This window comes from Populus euphratica, unplaced genomic scaffold (assembly GCF_000495115.2).
Source record: "Populus euphratica unplaced genomic scaffold, PopEup_1.0 scaffold30.1, whole genome shotgun sequence".
Lineage (NCBI taxonomy): Eukaryota > Viridiplantae > Streptophyta > Magnoliopsida > Malpighiales > Salicaceae > Populus > Populus euphratica.
Window position 1 is genome coordinate 764,568 of NW_011499869.1, and position 24,348 is coordinate 788,915.

Genomic DNA, 24,348 nt, shown 5'->3' on the forward strand with positions numbered 1-24,348 from the left:
TCATCCCCGTCATCCTTCGATTTTTTTATGGGTAGAGCGATATTCTTTCTTAATATTTAAATCGAAGAGTAATATACGTGTCTATCAAATAAAGGGCCACGTTATACTAACCATCCGAATAATCTTCGCATTCGCTAGCCTTTCGTCTCCTCAATTAAAAAAACAAAAAAAGACTTCCTGCCCATCAGGTCTTTTGCCCCGACGAATCAGGAAGCTCGTGTTTTTCTTTTCTAATCAAGCAGCGGCATACGTGGCGATCAAACAAGAAGACACGTTGCCTGTCATGTATATTATTCTGAGAGATATTTTATTATACTTGGATGGACCATAGCTTAATCTAAGGTGTTCCCACTCTTCTCGAGCAAACAATTTTTAATCGGACTGAGGCATAAAGCAAAAGATTGCGGCAGTCTTTGAGATCGGAGTATAACTTACTTTTTAATATATTAAAATAATATAATTCTTTAAAATTTATTTTTGATATTAGTATATTAAAATAATTTTAAAAATAATTTAAATATTAAAAAAAAAACATAAATGAAATACAAAATCAAACTTTAGCTACGAAGGGAAGTGATCTAGAACCAATGGCAGTTTGTTTCCTTTCCACAACTTGCATGGATCATTTACCAATCACCGTTAATGGTTTCCTTTCAACATCTTGGTCGGATCATTTATTAAATCCATGCATAGGGCAAAGAAAGAGATCTTGTTTTATTTCATCCATAAAATATTCTCGTGCATTCCAAATACATATATTAAACATGACATGCTTGTATTATTTATAGATGATTTTTTAATCTATAGATGATTTTTTAATCTATGTATCAACACATGTTAATTTAAAAATAATATTAATTATTTCAAGATTATTTTAGGGTAAAATTATATCTTTTTGAATTTTTAATTTTTCTTACTACTTTTTTGTTGAACCGGCTAAATATATATATCTAATTTAATAATAATCAATTTTCATCTAATTTAATTTGAAATTCATACCAAACATCATAGTTTTTAAACCCGGCCCGGTGGCTGGCCCGGTCCAAGGCCCGGGTTCCGGGTTTTGACCGGGTCACCGGGTTTTGACCGGGTCGAACGGGTCGGCCGGGTCAATTTCTATTTTTAAAAAAAATTCAAAACGACGTCGTTTTAATAAAAAAATAAATAAAAGACAACGGGTTACCACCAGGTTTTTGACCGGGTTTTGCCGGGTCGTCCGGGTCACACCGGGTCATGGCTTATCTTATTTTTTCATCAACCCGGCCCGGTTCCAGCCCCGGGTCGGCCGGGTCCCGGGTCAACCCGCGCGGGCCGGGCCGGGTTTTAAAACTATGCCAAACATAAACTTAATATACCAAGTTTACCGATTATTACTATGAAGTATTGAAAATTGCAATGCATGGAGCTTCTACAATTCTCTTGAATGTATAAAATTATTATTTTTTACTATTATATATCTTTTTTTAAAAAATAGAATAAATTACTTTCTTTCATTTTTTTTCATTCAGGCAAAGAAGCAAGAGTTTGAGTCATGTTTGTTTTTCGGAAAGTAGTTTTTAGAAAATTATTTTCCAAATTTTTCTGTGTTTATTTGCTATTAGAAAAATTAGTCAACGAAAAACACTTTCTGTTCAACAAAAAACACTTTTCAGTCAACAGAAAATATTTTTTGGTCAACAAAAAATACTTTTCAGTTAAAGAAAAATTTAGCTTGGTTTTCAGGAAAGTGTTTTTTTTTAATGTGTTTGTGTTTCTGAAAAATCACTTTTAAAACTTTCATGTGTTTGTTTGCAGTTAGGAAAGTTGGTCAGCGGAAATCACTTTTAAATCAAAGAAAAATTTGGCTTGGTTTTAAGGAAAGTATTTTCCTAAAACATTTGGGTGGAAAATACTTTCTGGAAGTTGTGAAAAATTTAGAAATATCATTATTTGTTGATTATATCAAATTTGATTTTCAAACTTTTGATTGCTATATATATTTTGTTTTGAATATTTATTTTTCAATTTTATTTTTTAAAATTTAATTTTTATATTAACTTTGATCCTTTATCTATCAAATTTGGTTCTCATTCTTTTAATTGTTACTTATTTTATTTGAAATACTTTATGAAATGTTAATTATTTATTTTAATTTTTTAATTTTTTTAAAATTTGATCTTTATTATTTTGATTATTATTTATTTTATTTGAGATAATTTATGAAATTATATTTTTTTTCAATTTCATTCTCATTCAACTTTTTAATTTGTAAGATTTGTTTCTTATTATTTTAATAAACTTGAGAAAAATAAAACATTAATAAATTATTTTCGAGTTTATTTTACATAACATAACCAAATATTAAAAAATATTTTCTAATTTATTTTTCATAACAATACCAAACATTAAAAAATAATTTTTCTAAAAACAAACAAAGTTTTAATCACTGAAAAGTAATATTATTTGTGTTTGATTGACCTAATTCATTGGAGTCCATGAAAGGATGCATGTCTCCGTAACAGCATATTCGCAGTTCCATCTCTTTTCTACACCCTTTGTTTTATATATGATGATGCCTGTATATGAGACTTGTTGTGATTCAAGGAGACAAAAATATCTTAACAGGCCCTTTTAACCAACCTTGCTGGATCAGCGTACAATGATAAGGCTCCAGCTGCTATATAAAATAGTGGATCCGTCTCTGTACCTGTCAGGTACCAGCACAGAATGAATAAATTTCAGGGTTTGAATTAGGGTTTTGGAAGCATTAAACAAATCTTTAAGGGATGGATAGCCCTTCTGCGGTTGCCAATTGGCATGGTATGGTCCGGAGCCAATATGTTGGCGCGGTTTTTTATGGGAAGAAGGAAGCTGAGTAACAAGGGTACGTGGCAGATTATGAAACAGTTGATCATGTAATTCAACAATGCTGAATTAATTAGACGTTCAAAGTCTGACTAGAGTTGACTCTGCAGTAAACCCAGTAAAGTTGGTAGCAAGTATGAATGTACTTGGTATTCCTACACATCGAGCAATCTGCTTGCATGATCCGCGTGTCGGTTGCTAGAAGATCAGAGAAAACTTGATCGAACGCCGCTAGGGTTTTGAATCCCTAAAATGGCTTGAACTTTACTCGTTCAATTGTCTTCGTTTATTTCACATGCAGATTGTTAATGCTTGGCTTCAGGAATGTTGATTGCTAATCCAATATTAGGTGTGATTTTAATCTGAATAAAAAAGAAAGTCGACTGTAAAAGGATATTCCTTAAACAAAAATCAAGAAACAAACTTTAATTCCACGTCATCCAAAAATGAAGGACGAACTCACAAACATAGTTGGAAATGGAGGGAAGAAATAGTGAAATTTTTCCAGAAGGGACCAACCAATCATTTTACTAAAACTTTAATAGCAAAAATTATAATTTTTTTTTAAATGTCTCAAAAAATCTTAGTTTAGGGGTAAAGATCATGTTTTGAATAATTAATTAATTTTTTAGTTATGATAATTTCATCTATTCTTTCTAGTTAAGGTGGCTACAAGCAAGTGCCCAATACTTTTATTAGCTTCTTTTAGTAAATTTAAAAACTCTCTAATAATTAAGTCAATAATTTCTTAAAAGAAAATGAAATAACATTGTATAGAGATGCTCTGCAAATAAATATGTAGTAAAAAATTAAGATTCTGAATCTTTTTGTTTAATGAATTCATGATTTATTTATAACCTATGAATTTTTTATAATGAAAAATGGCTAAAAAGAATATTATCATAATAATATTAAAGACAAAATATATTATTAACATATATATATTAATGAGAAAAAAATCTACATGTGTTTTAATATGAATAAAAAAATGATGGGTCATTAAAGAACTTTAATACATTATTTCTTTGACAATATTAATATCAATAAAAATATAATTGATTCTTAAAAAACTTTTATATACTTAATAGATATAAAGAAAAGCAGGATATAAAATATAAGAAAGGTGGATCCTTCTCTGGATTATGCCCATGAAGATTGTGTTTGTTCTATAGCTAAGCTCAAAAAAAAAAAACCTGTCACTTAGTTAAGTCCTAAAAAAATATGTCATATCTTGACTCAGCTATCCCTTAACTGAGCCTAAAAAAAGTTAGTTTTTTTAGTTTTTAAACTTAAATTTATTAATAATATCTCAAGTTTTTGTAATATTTATATTAAATATTTTTAAAAGTACAAGTATGCTAGTTTTTTGTAATATTTATACCTGAAGATTTCAAATATTATCAAATGCTGCATCTACGCACAATAATTTCTAACTTTTCAGGCACCTTGCAGCAGATGCTACTTATTGCGTGCTTCAGATTGAATTACTTTCTCGATAACCAGCTGTTTCAGCATCTTCTTCTTCGTTTTTTATCCAAAATGTCCATGGATGATCAATGTGAATAGTTCATCTCAACAATTAGTACTAATTTCCAAATTAATCATCCTTGAGAGAAGAAGTTCCTCTAATAGAGAACTTTTGAAGTGCTACCAACTTCCTACAGTACATATAATTTTGAAAGGCTTTTTTTCTTGGAAATCGTTGATGTATTGTTGGGTATTTGCTGACACTGTGCTGCTGTTTTACATAGATTAGTGGAATACGGGGAAGATAATTTAATCTTAACTTGTTAGATATTGATATTATCCAACTTCAATGGATAAATATTTGTTTAAATATTTATCTTATACGGTAAATAATATAAAAAATAAATATTATCAAACCTAATCTAAAACTTTGAAAATAATTTAAAAAATATATTTATATTATATAGATATATTTGTAATGTTTAGATTTTTTAATATAATATTTATATACACATCTCAATATTAATACAAAAAACACAAATATGTATAATATTTAGAATTTAATCATTTAATATATATATTTACAAGCACTAACTATTTTATTTTATATTTTATTGAATAACAGGTAATAGTTAGATAATACGTGCGCATATATATATAATTTATCAATATTTAAATTTTTTATTGGATAAATAGATAAATAATAAGTAAAGTATAAATATGAGAAATTCAACACAGTGAATTGCCATCCTTAGTTGAATCCCCCAATCAGGAATGAGACTAGTTTTTGTTTTTTTTTTTCTTTGGTGACTAAATTCTGCCCATCATTCTAAAGAACCATAGCTGCAGTAGAGCAGGAGACATGGTCGTTTTTTATAGCCTCCTGAAATTGAAAGCACACACAAAAGGAAACCATGTAAATGATTAGTCTCAAACCAAAATTGTGATTAAAGAAAGCCAATAAATCAAAAACATTTCTTTCCTGAGTAAAGCTTAAGATCAACGTCAAAAATGGTATTCAACAATGCTCTGCTTTCAAAATCTCCAACTTGATGGCTTTACAATCACTCAAACTAACTCTCCTTTGTGTTTTCCCATTAGCTTACACGGCAGGAACACACCGTGCAAGTAATCAAGCAAAATCTTTGACCCCATTTCACTTGATTCTCTACCACCATGCCCATCAAAAACAGCCACAACATTAACTGTCCTCCTCAGGATCAAGAGAGTTGTTCTTCAGCAAGGGTTCTTTCATTTCCAGATTACATATATACTACACGGTCTCCTTGATATTCCCAGCATCCTTGGAATGTGGCAAACCGACAGCTGATTAGATTCTGATTTTGAAGAGACCCATTAGCGAGAACCCAACGTGTACACTCTTGAGATTCGTAAACTGCAGGGGCACCACCATTATCGTTATCTATCTTGCACGACTCTAATAACCCATAGAAGATTGAATGGTATTGATGGAAAGAATTGCACATAGTATTGAAAAAGATGCAATCTTGAATCTGCCCATTACTCAAGTTCGGTAAAAGCTCTGCAGAAACCTAAGATTTTCTTGTAAAGGTTTACGGACGTTCCCTAGATTTTATAGGAAACAGTTCTTGGCGAATAACAAAGGAGTCTGATTGTGAGAAGTGTTGAGATGAACAAGAGGACGTCTCGAAGCTCAGACGATATACTTTCCCCGCGTTAGTAGTTATGAAAATTAAAAAATTGCTACATTAGCACTGCTAAGAACAATAAGGGTGCAACATTTCGGTGGCAAGTAGTAAAAACTTGACACCATGACGTTTTTTTTTTTTGGTATTAAATTAGAGTATTGTAGTTGTTAATATAGTCATTGAAAGCTTTAAAATTTTTAAAATTAATAATAATAATAATAATTTAATAATAATAATAATAAGGGTGCATTAACCTCTCTCCCCGAACTAAAATTTTTATAAAAAAATAATTTATATGTATTTTCAATTAAAAAAGTAATTCCTTAAACTAAAAAACTGTTAATTGATCTCTTCATGTTTAAAACAATGGTTAATTCTAATTTTTGCATAATGGCATATAAACAATTTTTTTTTATTGGATCTCACATATAATTGCATTCAAAATCGTAGTATCATAGGAGTTAAAATAACCTACTCTTCATTAATAAAAATTTATTTTACATGTAAAAATTCAAATCATTGTAATTTTAACTAAACACATATATTTTTAAAATCATAATTAAAAATATTTTTTTAATTATTTTTAAAAACTCAAAATCTATCTAGCACAATATTAAAGTGCTCTAATTTGAGTCTCCTTTTCGTTTTTTAATTAGAGAAAGTAAAATATACTGGGTCTGAAATTTTTTACAAGTCTTTAATACTTACAACCTGTGTAGTGGGTTTAAGTTTCTTTCCAGGTTTGAATCTTGGAGTTCATACCTATGAAAAATTATTTTCTTAAATGCATTATATTAATATAGAAAATATTTTCTTAATTTAAGTGGGTAGTATTATTTGAAAACTAAAAAATGAACCAAAAATAGAAAATAAAAAGAAAAAACATAGATTTGAATATCAAAGGGATAAATTACTGTAACAGGAAAAAAAAATTAATTTTTTTATTAAAATAATTAGGTAAAGATTTACCTTGTTCCCTCGTAAGAAAAGGTGGGGTTATTTAAAATTGAAATTTAAAGAATTGGGTAAAGTATATATTTTTTCTTTCCTCCAATTGAAAAGAAGTGAGGCTTTCTAAAATTAGAAATCAAATTAATATTCAGGAACAAACCCTAGCGTGCAGCTCACAAACAATGGGAGTACTGAGATATTTGCAGGGCAACCCATGCACAAACCAAAAAACTGTTTCTAAGCGTGGAGGTGACGGTGGTTACATAGGAGAGTCAGTTATCTATAGTTGATTGTAACCATCAGCAAGGAAGCCTCTAATTCTCTTCAGAAAATCCAGGTTAAAGGACTCAAGTTCTGCTGCTCAAAAAAACCCTCAAGACACGAGTGTCCCTGACAGTTCAATGCAAACTGCCTAAGCTCTACAGTCTTGAGGTCTGCTTTTCTGCTTCCCAAGAGATTCACTACTGTTATATGAAGAGCGAAGCGGTTCACATCTCTAATGTTCCCATGAGAAGGGAGGAAAACCTCATCTACGAGCTCCAATAATTGAATCGCCCTGTGGATTACGAGTTACATGTCTTAGTGTCACACGCGCAACGTTAGGGTTAAGATTTTCGTCCTGGCCAACATTTTTGCATCCTTCATTTATGTGCGAGAATTTCACAACGATTGATGTTGGATAAAGATGCCGTCAAACCGATTGCTTCGTGGTTCATAAGCTACCCTTATTGGTTCTTAAGACATGTAATGAGGAAGAACATTGATATTTTCAGATATTGATTAAATTAAATTACAAAAAACTAAGAGCATAAATTAATGGAGAAAGAAAGACAGGAGGGGCCAGGAAAGAATAGATGTGACATGGACTAATACAAGCTCGCTGGTATACATTGGGATGATAAAACTTCAAGTATTTTTTATATGCACTTTGATGATTTTGGATCCTTGTGAATTCAGGGCTCATGGCTGTTTACTCGGCTATGAAGTTCCAGCATCTCTCGATGGTTTGGGTCCACAGAGAGAGCAGCGCGACAGTCACGTAATGCAGCCAATACATCACCAGTGTGCTCATGGAAAGCCGCCCGCAAGTGTAGAAGGTGAAGGTCTGCTTTAAATACAATCGCCCTTGAAAGTTCAGCAATGGCTTCGTTCTCCTTGTGACTGTCCATTAAAACTGCTCAACAGACGGCAAAAAGCAGCTTGAGTATCATTGAGCTTCAACTAAATGGAAAAAAATATAAAAAAAAGCCACCAACAACCCATTTTTTTTTAAAAAAACCCTTCTTTTGATGTTCATTGAGATCAGTTCTGAATCCCAAACTAAATAAAGAATTAGCTTCTCGTCAGTGTCTCACTTTGATCATTGGCATTCACTCAATTCAGACCCAAAAAAAACCAGAGCGGGAAGGGGAGAGCGAATCAGACCTGCAGCTCGATATCTGTAAGGGTACACTCGAAGGGGATCTAATTGTGTAACCATCTCAAGATCTGCTTTCGTCAGTTCTCGATCACAATACTCCGACCTCTTCTCATAGGCAGATGCATTGTTCTGGGCCTTCTCAATCAGTTTTGTCATTTCCTCGTATGCAGCAATCTTATCATTTCTGAGAAAATGAACTCGAGCAAGTCCTTGGTGTGCTCTGGTATGCCTGATCTTAAGAGCATTAATGTAACAATCAGCTGCCAAGTCTAATTTCCCACAGTCGACATAGACACTTCCAAGATTGTTAAGTGCCTGCCAAGTCAAAAAAATATTAGCAGAGGTCTGCTTTACGTGTATTAGTACTTAAACATAATGCTAGAAAAAGAAAGCAATGATAAGTGATTCATCATTCTACCCAATAAATTTACTTATATTTGGCACAACAGGAAAATGAAATGGTTGTTGTACGTAATTTTGTAAATAAGTGAATAAACTACAGACCATCCTGATATGAGGGACTGCTTTTATCAAAGGTTTGCGAAAAAAAAATACATATCCTTCATTATCTATCTCATACCACCGAGCCATTTTAACTTCAACTCTGCCAGTAAGGCTAACATCCTTCAAGCAAAAACATAAGGATGCTCTATCCTCATGTTCAGTGGCTTCTCCACTGTCACACATCTTGAAAACAATGAAGATAAACCATCCCAATAAAAAACTCCAAGAACAGCACAACAGCACTTCATCAGTTATTGAATGCCTTTTCCATGAGGATAATCCCAAAATGAACAATATGCAGGGTTCATATTATGATGACTCTCACTTTGGGATAGAGTTTATCCAAAACAGAGACATGAATCTGCTCTTCAACACATGTAATGCACCAAAAAAATGAGCAAGTGCTTCTTGTTTGTTTTATTAATCACTCCAAGAATTCTAATCAGCTTCAAATGTGGTCTTCCAGAGCTTGGCATTTTCAAGCAGAACTTTAGAAAACAATTTCTTAACAGCAGTTTACAAAGGCAGAATGCCTGAATCTTGTCTAGTTAGCGAGTTTACTTTTTCAACTTTCTGAACTTCACTGTCTCAAATAACTTTAAGCATCAGTAACTTCTCCTACCAGTGCAGTCACCACTGTATGCCTCGTATGTACTGCTGCGCTGCTCTATCATCAACCAATCACTTGCAGTGAATCATAGCACATTTTGCACTGCCACCAACCAATCAATAATATCCAATCATAGCACAATTAGCTCAATCACCATCAATGATCTGCTGCAATGCTTTTGACACAGGTGCAAGATTTCATATTCTGTTTCTTATTTGTTTTTATTTACGAGTCAATGATGCCCTAGGTATTAACACAAGAAAACCTTGAGAGAGAAAAATCACACTAAGGTAATTGATTATCGTTGTCAATGACCAATACACATCTGATTGGCAAATGCCAGTAATTCCCATTTCAAAGAAAAAGTAGGGGACAGGAAAATCATACTTGGCCTTTGCGCAATCTATCTGAAGGGCACTTAAGAGCTTCTTCAAGCAGGGACATAACAGTTGAAGAGCAAGATGGATCCAGGCTAGAGTCAGCGAGAGCATAGGCTTTAAGGAAGAAGGCTTCAAAAGACTTCTTGATGTTGATAGACTCCTCTGCCTTTTGAAGCCCTTCATTGCAATGGCCCGTATCATACAAGATCCAACCTTCATAAACTAGACGTTCATGTTCAGTTGATGCATGTTGGCGGGCTAATTGTAAACTACGCATGGCTGCCTCAGGACAGTTCAACCTGATGAGTTCAGATGGAAGATTATTGGCAATCCTAGTATAACCATAATCTTACCACCTCCAATATAAAAATTATTTCACATGAACATTGTGCTATAAGGAATCATAAGTCACACCCACTGGGAAAAGAAACTCATGTCAGGAAAATTAAAGAAACATGTTTGGCTGAAAAGAATGCTAAGCAAAGAAAAGAAACTATAAACTAATTCTGATTATAGACAGCACAATGCGGGGGATAAAATGTAAAGGAATCATAAGCCATCCTGCTATCACAATCTTTGGATATTGTTTACTAAGAGTATTCATTCATAGGTTGCATATGCCATAAGGTAGGGAAGTGCATTCTAGCTAACTCGGCAACAAAGTCTGGACATTATTTTAATGCAGCAATGCCTGTAAACGTTTAAGATTTCAGAGGATACCTAAGGAGGAGCAAAGACTGTCTGAAATATAGAACACCTTTGGCAGCATCAGATTCAAGCATCTGGTATATGACAGAGAGGGAGCCTATATCATCAACTGAAGACCACCTATCATACAATTGCAGCCAACAATCTGCTGTTGTCCAATTGTCAACGTGCTCACGCACAAGAGTACGGAGTTGGGATGCAGCCACCCGTCCCTCAAACATCCTATAATCAGGGGAGAGCGTAAGAATTGCCTGAACATCACAGATTGCTGCTTGGTAATTCTCAAGAGCTAGATAGAAACAAAACCGGAGTTCCAAACATTCTAATGCCAATTTAAAACCAAGAATTCTATTGATTTCTGTAAGTGCAGCTTTAACATCCTGTTTCCTCATCAAAGAAGCAGCGCGATACATGTAGGGGTACGTTAGGGTTGGATCCAACTCAGTTGCTTTTTCAAGGTCTTCCCATCTCTTACCACCTTCACAATACAAGGACCTCTCCTGGTACATCCATCCAAGCGGAGTAACAGATGAAATCACAGAACTGAGCTTGTCATAAGCCCAAAGCCTATGACCTCTGATGTTACCCAGCCTAGCCAAGCCTGATACAGAATATATATGACCAGCATTTAAAGCTGCCTCAAAGAGACGTTCAGCTTCACCATACTCTTTCCTCAAGAGCCGTACACACCCCAATTGATGAAAGGCCAGCAGCTTCTGCTGGTTAGTTTCCGCTGACTCTACCAACTGGTCCAGAAAAAAAGCTGTTTTATCAGACTGCGGATCAAGGTTCATAGCAACTTCACTCAATAAACAATATAATGAAAATGAGGCCGATCCAACCATGGTCATTTTCTGTTGTTTATTAGAATGGCTAAATATCTCCACCACCCGGTTATCATTCAAGCAATCAGGGAGCTCCTGTAAGAAAACTTGCAAACATGATGCCGCAAGGACAGGGGAGTTCTCTTCGAGAGCGCATTCCATGAGCTGGACAGCATCATCTCGGCAAGACACTAAGGATGCAAGTTTCCTATCGCATGCATCTTTTAGCCTTTCACAACAAAACTTATTTGCAAAAATCAATATTTCCAATAAAATATCTGAAGACACTTCATTCAAACTACCAGTCATGCTGAACTCGCTTATTTCCCTAAAACCCAAAGGCGATATGTTGTTTTCAGATAAATCTATGTGTTCACATAGTGATTCAGAGAAACATCCATTAAGCATGGCATGAAACGGAGCAGAAAGGCTGGCAATTTTCTGCCTATCACAAACAATTTTCTCATCTCCAATTTTAAAAGAGACACTTCTTAAAATATGTTTTCCATTCATCATCGAAAGTGTTTCATGGGAACCTGAACTTATATCAACATCAAGCTCGGAGGAAACATCTACTGGGCCAGACTCTTGTGCGCATTTACCACAAGTGGCAAGCAAGTCTGAAATGAGCTCCTCCCCTTGTCTCTCATACTTTAACCATGCTCCAAATACAAGCTTCTCATGCACAGTGCTGCCCTTCAGCCAAGCAGAACGGAGGCTTCTTCGCATCAATTTGGCTTCACCAAGGCCTTTAAACAGTTGATACTGAAATAAATAGAGATTCGACCTCTCTTGCGGAGGGCATGATTCAAGTTCTTCATGAATCTGAGCTAAAACTTCTACATAATCAACAGGTTTAAAGAATGGTTGCACTGGTGGTTCTGGGACCTTGATAAGTGATTCTCTAATTAACCCAACAAGAAAACAAAATCTCAATCTATTGAAATCAAATATAAATTTGTTTAACATTTTTCATTAATAGAAACCACAACAGATGTAAAAAACACTTACATGGATGAAGAAGAAGACGACCGTGAAGAGAATTTCGAAAGCTTCCCTCTTTCAACTTGAAGCCATGACTGAGGATTTAAGAAGTCGAGTTGTGATTCTTTACAGGAATCAGAGGTAAAGGAAGCCCTCATGGGGCATAAGAGATTAAACAAGTCCCAGATCTCCACAGTAGTCAGATTAGTCCTCACTCTTTCAATTCTTTCCTCTCTCTCCCCTCTTCCGCCCCAGCTGAAATGAACCTAAAATTTGGCAGCACAGAGCAAACAAATACAAAGCCTAAACTGTTGCTTGTGATCACACATCACAACACTTAGCTGATAAATCTTCCAACCCCACAAAACAACAACTCTTATCTAAAGAACACTTCTCATAAATACAAACAACAGGCAAACAATCGTGTGCAAAAGGTGTCACTGAATAAGTAAATACAAACCATGAAAAAAGGGAGCTTTTAAGGCAGTCAGAATCTTGCAGATCCCTCTTGGGTTGACTCAAATTGACAGTTATGGAAAGCCAATAACTTGTAGTCTTGAATTACACGACAAAAATCTTCAGTCACCTTCGAAAACAATTTGAAATAGCAAAGTGAAAGAAAGCAGCAAAGACCAAAGACCCACCCCACCAACAGCTACCTCAAGAACTCTACCAGAAAAAGGCAAACCAAACCAAACCCACCTTTTATCCTTTCAAAACAAACCCAAAATGAAAAGTAAAAATAGCAAATAAATAGTAGTAGATAATAGAACGAGAAGGGGAGAGCGACCCAGTTGAGTTTAGTTTGAAGAGGGAACCAGAGATTGAGAAAAAACAAAACCTGAGGAAGTTGCAGAGTGATCAAAGTGAAGGAATCCAAAGGGAAAAATTCTAAATTCCCGCTTTTGATAGCTCTCTTTTGTTTGGTTAAAGGGAAAGTTTTTTCCTTTTTTCTACTTTTTTTTTCTCTCCCTCTTTCTAAATTTTGTTGTCGTTGGAGACTGGAGAGAAAAAGAAAGAAAAGGAGAGGAACAGTAGAGAAATATTTGTAGTTTGGTTGGACTTCGAGGCACAAAAACTAACGGGAAAATCTAAGAATCCAGAAAACATAATTGCGTGGAAGCGAGGGTAAAATCGTGATATACTAGCTGAGAGTGAACCGACGTCGTATCGTAAAGGAAATATTATTACTATTAGTATTATTATTGTGAGGACTGTGAAGCGAGAAAGGCATGCTGCTAGAAAACAAAATCCTTGGCATCTTGTAGATGGGATTGTTCTGTGATTGTGGGGTCCTTTTGAATTTATTGGGATTAAGTTATGGTAAGTAGAGATTAAGTAGAGACAGAGAGGAAATATTCTCTGAGGTAATGACACTGGACCAAAGAACGAGTATTCATTCTATCATGATGATATCCTCTAGCCTTATGATTCAAAATGCTGCTAAGGCAGCCAGCATTCCCGGCTTCATTAAATCCTCATATTACCACTAGATTGTTGGCACGCGTCTGGTTGCTAGCGGATCCTAATCTTTTCTACTGTAAATAATAATAATAATAATCATAAGGCTGCGCGGCCGTTTCCGAATAAATAAAAAATGACACCCCTTCACTTAGTTAAATAAATTTGTATAATTTTGATAATATAAAAAAATCAATAATAACAATAAATAATAATAGGTAAAAATTGACAAGAAAAAAAGTTAATATATATATACAATTGACATCTCAAACTTTTCACATGGTATTAAAATAACTTTATAAAATCTAAATTAAATAAAATAAAAATTTAATTATTAAATAATTTAATATTAAAAATTAAAACTAAAAAAATAAAAAAAATCTAAATCAATATTTATCTTTTAGCCATGCTATCTTAGATATAAAATTGGGATAACTTCACAAATATAAAAATATAAAAAATAATTTTTAATAAATTAAATTTTAAAAGATAAGATTGAAAAACATTAAATTTAAAAAGAGTATGGAAGTTATTTGTATTAATTTATAAATCTTGTGATTTTTATTATGAATTAATTTTATAAAAAACAAATTCTAAAAAAAAAGTAGAATTATAGGCTATAAAACATTAAAAGAAAAAGATTTAAATAAAACAGAAACTAAATTGTAGAGAAAAAAAAAAGAAGTAAAAAACTAAAAAAAAATAGAAATTAAATGAATAAAAACTAGTTGGATGTAAAAAACAAATAACAGCACAGTTTTGTGTTTGCCAGAGATAAGAAAAAAATCAACCGACACCATAATGCCAATCCATTATGGATACGCGCCCCTACATCATGAGTATCTATCTCAATGCGCCGCCCCTCACAACGCCGGAGGAGGCCCTCACATCGTAAAAACCATTATTTTAATATTTTGCACACAAAAATAAATGGCAAGACATGCAGAAGATACAGAACAATAAATACATCTCTCCACCATCAATGGCCAGCAGAGGATGTAGCTACAGCACAATACAGTTGTCTATAGCTAGCTACTTGTGAACGCACGTTTGAGCGGCCTCCATTGAACAATCCCATTGCAACTAATAAATAATCAGCACCACATGCTCCTCCTTGCTGTGCAATCAGCACCAGCAAATGCGCAGCGTTTACGCCTCTTTAAAAAAAAAGAGAAGAAAAATCTTCATAATATTTAAGTTAGATAACAGCAGTGTCCCTCCCTCTCTTGCTGGTATTAGACCGTCGAGTGCCTTCTGCCTAACTCCAGTCGTGCTCCGAGGCTTGTGGGTTCACCGGGGAGCATTCGAGTCCAGGTCTTCTGTACAATATCCACTCTTGCTTTTGTTTTTTTCTACAGTGGGGTTTCCCTCTCGTGAGATTGTGAAAGTGATGACGTATTTTAATCATAATTTACTCAAAGCAAAACGATTTTAGCTTAAAAATAAAAACCGAGAAGAGCTACAAGCTTCGCTACCTTATCTTCGATGCAACTTCTGCGGTTTGTATTGTGTTTTTTTTTTAATATATATATATATAATATTTTTTATTAAAGTTTTAATACAAAAACATCAAAACAATACTAAAATAAAAAAAAAATTATTTAAAAAGGCACAATTTAACTACGAAAATAAACACTGAACAATCAAACCATACAGTGATGATGCCTGGAATTCCACCTGATGATGGGAGAGACAAAAGGGTGTGAAATATCAAATGGATGGCCTTTAAACACAAACAAACACACCCTAGTGAGGAGAGGGACTGTAGTGGGTTGGTAAGGAAATGACGCGCACAAAAAATTCAAAATGCTAATAACACCACCAATGGGACAGCTTTTAAGGAAAATAATTGACCCACACCATTTATGACAGCTAGGCACTGTCTGGAAGTGCATTTGACCATATCTTTATTTTAAAAAAATTAAATTAATAACTTTTTACTTATTTTGACGAGCAATAAAAGAAATACTCTAATATATTCTAAACAATAAAACATTCTAAAAAATAGCCCCTTTCACCCCCACCAAACATGAACATGAACGAAATGACGCTGTTACTGCTGAGCGTCACGCGTCTGGAAGTGTTAAGCAGGGAAAAAAGAGACCAGGAATCCATGGAAAAAGGGCTAAAAGCCAGGGTGCAGGAATATGAAATTGTTGTGGGGCATCATCACCGAGGAATTACCCTGGATTTTCCACCGTGGTTGAAATTTAGACAAGGGAAGTGCGTGGTGGGTTCAGATTCGCCGGCCTTTAGTGATCTCAGCTAGGACGGACGCGGACGCCAGCAAACATCCAAAAGTCTATATCGTTTTCAATCACAAGGCCATACTGTCGCCAATCTAATTACGTTTGTTGAACATCAGACACCTTTCACTTACTCTAATGCCCTGCCTCCGTGTCATTCACAGGTCCGATGCAGAGCCACTCAAAATCTTACTTCAAGATTATCTGGGCAGACCTGATGTCTCAGTTTCGTGCCTCCCTTCATGGCTCTAAAGCCAATGCTTTCATGGATGCAGAGTGTATTGGGTAGGTTTTATGGTTGTGATTTAAAAATAATAAGTTAAAAAAATATATAATGCATAAAAATTATAATTGAAATTTATATATAATAAATACAAGCATAAAATATTTAGTAGTAATTTTTATTTGAAAATATATTAAAATAATATTTTTTATTTTTTAAAAATTATTTTTAACATTGATCCATCAAAATAATATAAAAACATTAAAAATATATTAATTTAAAATAAATAAATAAATTCAATTTTTTCAAAAAAACCAAACACAAACAAACAAAATTTTACAAAATTCTATTAAGAAATAATATAAAAACATCATTTTAAACTTAATTTTTAAACAAACCCTACAATGCAAAATATTTTGATATTTCACGGCAATCACAAAAACCAATAAGATAAAAAACAGAGGCAGCCGTAATCTAATTATCAGGACCAGATTGAGATTCGTGGGTATCATTTCATATTTCATGTCATGTATCTTGTCAGATCTCATGGTGTCTGCTTATCTAGACTTGCAGGCTTATACACAGCAACTAATCCCCTGTTATTTTGATATATTTTTATGTGAAAAATAATTTTAAAAACTTCTTCCATAGTCTAATCCTAAACACTCCCTCACGCAACCACACTATCGTTGCCCTTCTTCAACCACATGATCGTTTAACATAGAGAGGGATACACGCAAAGGGTGGAGAGGTGTTGATAGATCTTCACTTCGAATTTGTTTCCTCATTAATAACTTAAAAATGGCCGCAACTACTACAACAAACTTTATACCTTACAGTACAAACTCTTCCAAGTGAGCTAAACTCTACTGCCTTGATTAATATCAAAATGGGTCGCGCTGCATAACACATTCATCCTCCACACATTCAGATTTCCGGGGCATCTGCAACGCCAAGATCAGAAATCATGAGTCAAATAGTTTATGAATCAATCTCAGTGCAATTATTTCACATTAAGAATGCACTATAAAAAAAAAAAATCAATTATCCATAGTGTAATGCCAGTCCAAGAAAAAGAATTGTGCGTCCAAGCTTTCACAATTCTTTCTTGTTTGTCGGTTAACATGTATTTTCAATAACATTCAACAATGTGCTGCACTCTTCCATTCTGCACTTTCAGTAAAGAACCACAAGCTGAACTGCAATAAACGCTTTTGTGCATATCCTGGAATAAGACGTCATAGTTAACAAAGGGCATTTTTTGAGATTACTCGAGTGAAGTTACAGTGAGATTGTTCAAAACAGACTCTGCATCAAGCATGATATCTCCCCAGAAGAATTTCACATCTTTGAATGAAAAGATAACATAACAGGAGTGACCTAATAATTTAACAGGAACTGTGCACGTCATATTTTCATAAAGTTTTGATTGGCAGTGCAGTTTCAGACTGGTAATCAGAACACGGCAGAGAACATTTGCTGTTCAACACAAAGAGTCGAGGGAGATATTTATGTTTCATATGACATTTTTTGTTATGTTTCCTGTTGATACGATTTTTGTATTTTCAAAAAAAAAAAAAAAAACTGATCTTCAATATTCCAAGCATAAGCACCATGTACTAACTCCATTTGGAACTAATATCAAAAGTCAAGACAAGAAGATAAACCTCCATCACCTTTTTCATTAAGATCAGCTGAAAAGCTGCCATTTTTTGCTAAATTGTCAATAGAGTTGCATCTATTAGGCGTTTGAGGAGGTCTAGGTTGGGGAGATGAGCAGGCATCATTTAGGTTCCAATGATCATTTGAGATTTGATCTCCAACCCGATGGTTTAAGTAGATGTCTACGCTAGCAGAAGTCATTGCCACCTTTCTCTTGTTCTTTAACCTTCACCTAACAGGGTATGAGGGACAAATAACAAAGAAAAACACACTACTTGTACATTTCTTTTGTTGTAATGAAGAGTGTATTAAAGATTTAAGATACCTGTCTTTCTTCTTCTCTAAATATCTTTGCAAGGATGCTTTTCTGCTTGTTGAGCCTTCTAAAAGAGTTCAAGGAAAGAAAGAAAAGGAAGAAGATGAAGAAGAGAGAGTGAGACCTATCATAGTGGAAGAAAATGGAGCAATGTCATAATCACTAAATATCTGTGAGAATTTAATTTCTCCCTGCTTGTATCCAGTTTGTTCCTCTAGATGAAAAATGAGATATTATGAAGAAAATTAAGGACAAGATGAAGAAAAGGTTTGCCATCCTATTCACTCTTCAGCTCATTTCCTTCCCACCATTTTTTTTTTAAGTACCTCCAGCTGTTCAGTCATATTTGAATACAAATTCCAGAAAATAGATTGACAAGCCAAAAAGCATATCAGTTTAGTGAATTCAAAAGGTGTATTCTAAATTTACATGGGCTACCAAGTAGCTGAAAAGGAAACAGAACCAGTACCAGGTTCCATCCATAACTTTCAGAAACAGATTCAATAAATAAAAGAACCTTGCTGAGAAAATGAATAGAATCTACCTTGCTTAGACAACTGCTAAAAGACCCAAACATAAGAAATAAGCCCTAATATGTTTATATTTGGCATAGAATGGTATTAAACAGCGTGTATGGAAAGAAGAATCAACCCCCATGTTGGCATGATGAGATGGTGTTATAATCAACTTAAATGGAAATTAGGTAGGGAATCTAAGCTTCAATCACAATTAATTCACATAATAAGGCAAGATTATGATGAAAAGATGCTTAGTGCAGCAATATAAGAATAGAAGCATGTGAAAAAAGGCATCATGATGGACGTTTCCAATCAAACAAACAGGAATATTTCATGAGCTGATTAGTATAAGCATTTACCTAGGTTGTCTTCACGAGCTATGTTGCTTTCTTCCTGGGGAAGCCGACCATCATCCGCGCCTTTCACTTACAATAAAACCAAGACAACTAGTTAATAAAGCCTGCGCTTCTGGATGAAAATGTTTGCCATTTACCCAATAGTATCAAAACAAAGCTTTAATTTGTGCACATGTGTGGAGCCCTGAAATAAAAGTATGGAAATTAAACTGGACTTACATAGGGTTTGACTTGCAAAGATAACAGTAATCTATAGTATCCAAAAAAATACCTTAATCCTACTTGATAACCAACCTGTTGGCAGGTTTGGGAAGATCACCACAGTGGAATTTGGAGTTGCTTTGACACCTGGAGTTTCTAATTGACATGGAATAGGCCATAGTGCTGGAATTACGTTTGAAGAAGCTTCCTGAGGTGGAGCAAATGGGCTTGCAGCAAGATGCATTATTAATTGTGCCTGTAAACAATCACTTTAGAAAGCCACCGTAATTTATAGACATTGCCAGCATATACGGAAAAGAAAGAGCTTTCATCACCTTATCTCTCGGTACATGATCATAGACGTTTACCTTCCCACAGTAAAAAATTGTCATCTGTCCTGCTGATTCTTTTGCCGCCCCTGTAGTTCTGACATATTAAAAAGTTTTCTCAGCTTGCTGAACTTCAATTACTGGTTTACACAGCTACAAAGAGAGGTGTCATCCAAGAGATGGCCACGTTCCAGATGCATGACAAACTTATTTTCAAAACTTCAGATAGATCTCCGTTATTCATGTTTCCAATGTGCAACAGATACTTCAGTTACACTGATATGAAAGTGAACAATTCCGAAAAAATTCATGTGTGTGTATAAGTATGATAAGCCACCTAACATTACTTTAACAGTGCATAATAATTATTAACATGGAAATCCCTTCAACATACCACACAAGACAACTGAGAAGATCTTCTTAGTCCTAGACAGCACGGGCATTTTCTAAAAGATACATCATTACATCCATAAGCTAGATAATAAATACTCCTACAATGTTGGCAAAAATTTGTCTACAAATTATGTGCAGAAATAATGGCATATGCAGGCCTGCAGATTTTGTAAAAGAGTCAAATCCCTTGCTATTCCAATCAGAAATCAGAATATTCTCTAACTGATATCTCAAACTTCCACACCCCTTATCTTGTGGCAATCACACACATGTTAATTCAGCACCTCTGCTGAAATGGTTGTTAACAAGAACATGACATGCACAGAAGAAGATACCTTAAAAAATGGAAAAACTGATGAAGACGACACCAAGTTCCAATAATTTTCAAACATCAAACCAACTTGAATCATCACGCTTTCAGCTTTAGTTGAAACACAAACATCCATAACAACATTTTTCCTCTCGACTGTAATAAAAATGAAATAAAACATCCCACGCATAACCAAAAAGAAACAAGCAGAATCGGAGCCAGACAAGTCAATGGCTGAAACACTGTCTTTGACCGACCATCATGGTCCAGAATAATACATGCTCACCCACCCCCAAAAGCTATCACACACTATTCACATTTAGAGTCAAAAGTGCACGCCTTGAAATCACCAACTTGACCAACAAAATCAAAACCAAGTTCACCTACAATAAGGATTAAAAAATTTATTTCGTACTGATACAAAGGCTGTCTTATGCATGTCTAGCATATGCAAAACAAGGAACAACCTTGGAGAAACGGAATCATTTTCGGTGGCAGCGACAAACACCGGAGGCGGAGGATCAGTGGGAACAACGGGATTCGGGGGATCGGGTTGCCGGGACGGTACTAACTCCTCAGCTGACACCAAGATCGGTGCATCGGCACTTTCTCCACTCGCCGAGACAGAGGAATTTGCAGGGGCCTACAAATACATATTATATATTGTAATTAAAATTAAAACTACATTAAAAAAAAAGATAAAATAAAGGTGTCTTTAACTTTTCATTTATAAACTAATGAAATAAAAAAAGGAAGGGTTTGACGGTAGAGAAACGCACACGCGGAGGGTTATCAGGAGGGGGAATGTAGAGTCGTCGCCTTGGAGATTCTGTCTCCGGCGTCGTTTCTAGGAGTGTCTTGAGTGAAATCACTTGCTGTATTGCCTGCGATTTGTTCCACGACGGCCTTCTCATACCTATTTTTTGTACGGTCACCACCACCAACAACAGAGATTAAAAAGACATGAAACGCAAAAACCATGACTCTCTCTACTACTATATTTAAGCTAGAAAGACCTTTTTCTTTGAGGTAACGGCGGCAATCTTCGCGAGTGAGCTGAGAAATGTCATCTTCGGTTAGTTGGTGAAGGGGTTTTTCTAGAGCTGACCGGGAAACTGTCTCTCCCGGTTGCATGTTGCTTGGTTTCTGGTCCGGTGATCGGTTACCGGAGCTTGCAGGGATGGAGAATTTAACGAGATTTTACACTTTTGAGTGGCATTTTGGTGAATCTGTTGTACTTTTAAGGGTGAAAAAGGTTAAAGGGGGGAATGGGCAGGAGAGCGAGAGAGTGCGTGGAGGTTGAGGAGAGGGGGGTCCGTTTGGTCTCGCGGCATCTCACCCTTCCAGCTTTATTTTTAAAGGAGATTTTAATTTTAATTTTAATTTGATTTAATTTATCATTTATTCGTGTGATGGATGGTACTGCAACCCCAGGTCGCCACGTAATATGGTAAGCCTTTTTAACATTGCCCCCACCCATTGCATGCTTACGGCAGTAAAATGTTCCTTTCACTATACTCCGACCATATTTGTTTTTGCGGAAATCTATGATGAATCTTTAATTCATTAAAATTAAAGGGGGAATTATTTTTTATCCACGCACTACGTATTGCTTCTTCTTTTTTCCTTTCCTTTTTTTTTTTAAATTTTTTGTTATTAATTTTATTTTCAATTTTATTTTTATCTATTCTATTTTTTAATATTATAATAATTACAAATTAAATTTTATAATTTATTTATTTTTATTGTATCTTCTTATATGTTTAAAATGATTTACAGGCTTATTATAATAATTTAAGTTATCTTAATTTACAAGTTTGGTAGATTGTATTTTTTTAATATAACTTGATTTTGTTATTGTTTATTTTTTTTATACAATTAAAAAAATAATTTAAAAAAATCATATTATTAAACCTTATAAAATTCATGAACATGTTTAATTGGCTGACATGATTATGAGTTTAATTGTTTTTTTCAATTTCATCTATAGATATTAGGTTAATCGAGAATTTAGTTTCATAATTAGTTTTGTTTTGCTTTCTGTAAAGTTATCACAATTTTAAAATATATCTCAATATTGGATTGATGTTTGATTTTTCGATCATTTATTTCTAATATTATATAGTTAAATAAAAAATAGTTTCTTAAAAAATAAAATATGATTCCAATGAAGTCTATAACCTGATTCATGAGTTTGGTGTCCTAACCTAAGTTACCCGATTTACAAGTTTGATGGGTTTATCCATCGACTGAATATGTTTTTATTTTTATTTTTTATAAATATTATTTTTAAAAATTAATTTTTTAGTGTTAAATTGATTAAAAAATAGATTGAATAATTTATTTTTGTTTATTTTTTAAAGTATTATCATAGTCTTAGATAAATATATATTTTATGATTGATATTTATTTTTATTATATTAAAAAATAAAATAGAGTTTATAAAAAAAGTTATTAGACATAATAAAGACTATGCCTTAATTCACTAATTTGATGTCCTTGCCTAGATTATTTAATTCACAAGTTTGATGGCTTTACCTATCAATTGGATATGCATTTTTTGTTTTTAATTTTTAATTTTTTTAATTTTTTTTTATTTCATCATTTAATATTGGATCGATTAGGAAATAAAATACATGATTTATTTTTTTATAAAATTATCATAACCTCAAATAAATGTATATTTTAAGGTTGATATTCAATTTTACACATATTTGTTTTTATTATATAATTAAATAAAAAAGATTTTATAAAAAAGGTTATTAAATTTAATAGAAAACATGACCCCATTCACGAATTTGACATCTCAACCTAGGTCACCTGATTTATAAGTTTGACAGGGTTTACCCATTGACTAGATATGTATTTTTTGTTTTTTACCTTTTATTTTTTTTATTTTTTATTTCATCCTTCAATATTATATTAGATAGAAAATAAAATACATGGTTTATTTTTGTTTGTTTTTTATAAGGTTATCATATCCTCAAATAAATCAAATTAAAAATTACTTTTCTATCAATTAAGCACGCTTGATTAATTTCTTTAAAAGATGCTGATTACCAAGGGAGTAATGAATAATGGTGTTTAGAAGGTAAATTTATTTTTTCTTAAAAAAAATACATGATAAATTTAAGTGTTTTTCTAGATCAAACCTCGGTAGCAATGTCCCATAGCTTGCAATAACATTTAAAGATTTTAGTGGCCCGACATAAGGAATTAAAGGTCGTGTTAGAGCGAGAAACAAACAAGTTCGATCACAAGTCCGTTTCCCAAAATATACAATAGCCCAAGACACATTTAAAATTGATGCAGGTTAAATATTTTTATAAATAAAAAAATTATATATATATATATAGTTTTTTTATATAAAATTAAATAAATAAAAATTATATGTATTAATAAAGAAAAAACCATAACTAATAACTAAAAATAATAATTAAAAGATAATATATTTAATCTTGAAAGTCGAGATATTTACTTAATTGTATATTGTTAAATTTATTTATTAAAATAATTTTTTTATTTAAGTAAATGATAATAGAAATAAAGATAAAAATTAAGTTAATTGAATATATATATAAGGTGAAAAAAATAATATGCAAGACTACCCATATTAAAAGTATTATCTTAATTTTTTTCTAAAAATAAAGTTTATTTATATAAAAAATGAAAAAAAATACAAATGAATCAGAAAAACACTTTAAAATTTAAATACACAACAAAAAATAATTATTATTAAAAAAGACTTTTTAAACAAAATGAAAGAGAGAAAGAGGTATTAATCTAAATCTAAATAATAAAAAAATTAGAAATAAAAGCATTAATTAAAAAATAAAAAAATATTTAGAAAAAAAAAGGGTAAAGGTCAAGCACTGCTAGGTCTGTCAACCTGTTAGACCCACATGATTGAGCCTATTTTTTCTACAATTTTCGTCCACCCTTAACTTTTTTTAAAAATAGAATTAAATGAT

General features: G+C 33.2%; 2 protein-coding genes across 5 annotated transcripts; both read right to left on the reverse strand.

The window, feature by feature from the left end:
* Nucleotides 1-7,675: 7,675 nt before the first annotated feature.
* LOC105126810 (ETO1-like protein 1) lies at nucleotides 7,676-13,392 on the reverse strand. Its single transcript, XM_011027801.1, has 5 exons — nucleotides 12,390-13,392; nucleotides 10,567-12,282; nucleotides 9,854-10,145; nucleotides 8,358-8,667; nucleotides 7,676-8,106 (listed from the first exon to the last, which is right to left on the reverse strand). Exons 1-5 carry the CDS (start codon nucleotides 12,518-12,520, stop codon nucleotides 7,886-7,888), a joined length of 2,670 nt encoding a protein of 889 aa, XP_011026103.1. The 5' UTR covers nucleotides 12,521-13,392; the 3' UTR covers nucleotides 7,676-7,885.
* Nucleotides 13,393-16,782: 3,390 nt separating this feature from the next.
* Nucleotides 16,783-21,719, reverse strand: LOC105126811 (protein TIFY 4B-like). 4 transcript variants are annotated; one of them, XM_011027803.1, is made up of 9 exons: nucleotides 21,394-21,719; nucleotides 21,157-21,293; nucleotides 20,845-21,020; nucleotides 19,714-19,771; nucleotides 19,439-19,601; nucleotides 19,148-19,213; nucleotides 18,280-18,337; nucleotides 17,969-18,180; nucleotides 16,783-17,236 (listed from the first exon to the last, which is right to left on the reverse strand). In XM_011027803.1, the coding sequence occupies exons 1-9, from the start codon at nucleotides 21,509-21,511 to the stop codon at nucleotides 17,220-17,222; spliced, it is 1,005 nt and encodes a 334-aa protein (XP_011026105.1). In that variant the 5' UTR covers nucleotides 21,512-21,719; the 3' UTR covers nucleotides 16,783-17,219. The 4 variants fall into 4 exon arrangements, with proteins under 4 accessions (XP_011026105.1, XP_011026104.1, XP_011026109.1 ...); XM_011027802.1 differs by having other exon boundaries at nucleotides 19,681-19,771; XM_011027804.1 differs by lacking the exon at nucleotides 16,783-17,236 and having other exon boundaries at nucleotides 18,094-18,186; nucleotides 19,681-19,771.
* Between the last annotated feature and the right edge of the window lie 2,629 nt (nucleotides 21,720-24,348).

Bases quoted from the DNA above. Each gene is read 5' to 3' on its own strand.
- LOC105126810 (XM_011027801.1), bottom strand. From the start codon at position 12,520: ATGAGGGCTTCCTTTACCTCTGATTCCTGTAAAGAATCACAACTCGAC. The intron at 10,146-10,566 runs GTATCCTCTGAA...TGAACTCATCAG, and splicing joins CAGTCTTTGCTCCTCCTTAG to GTTGAACTGTCCTGAGGCAG. The intron at 8,107-8,357 runs GTCTGATTCGCT...TCTGTTGAGCAG, and splicing joins TTACAGATATCGAGCTGCAG to TTTTAATGGACAGTCACAAG.
- LOC105126811 (XM_011027802.1), bottom strand. From the start codon at position 21,511: ATGCAACCGGGAGAGACAGTTTCCCGGTCAGCTCTAGAAAAACCCCTT. The intron at 19,772-20,844 runs GTTGTTCCTTGT...TTAATATGTCAG, and splicing joins AATGATTCCGTTTCTCCAAG to AACTACAGGGGCGGCAAAAG. The intron at 19,214-19,438 runs GTTGGTTATCAA...TTTTATTGTAAG, and splicing joins CTTCCCAAACCTGCCAACAG to TGAAAGGCGCGGATGATGGT.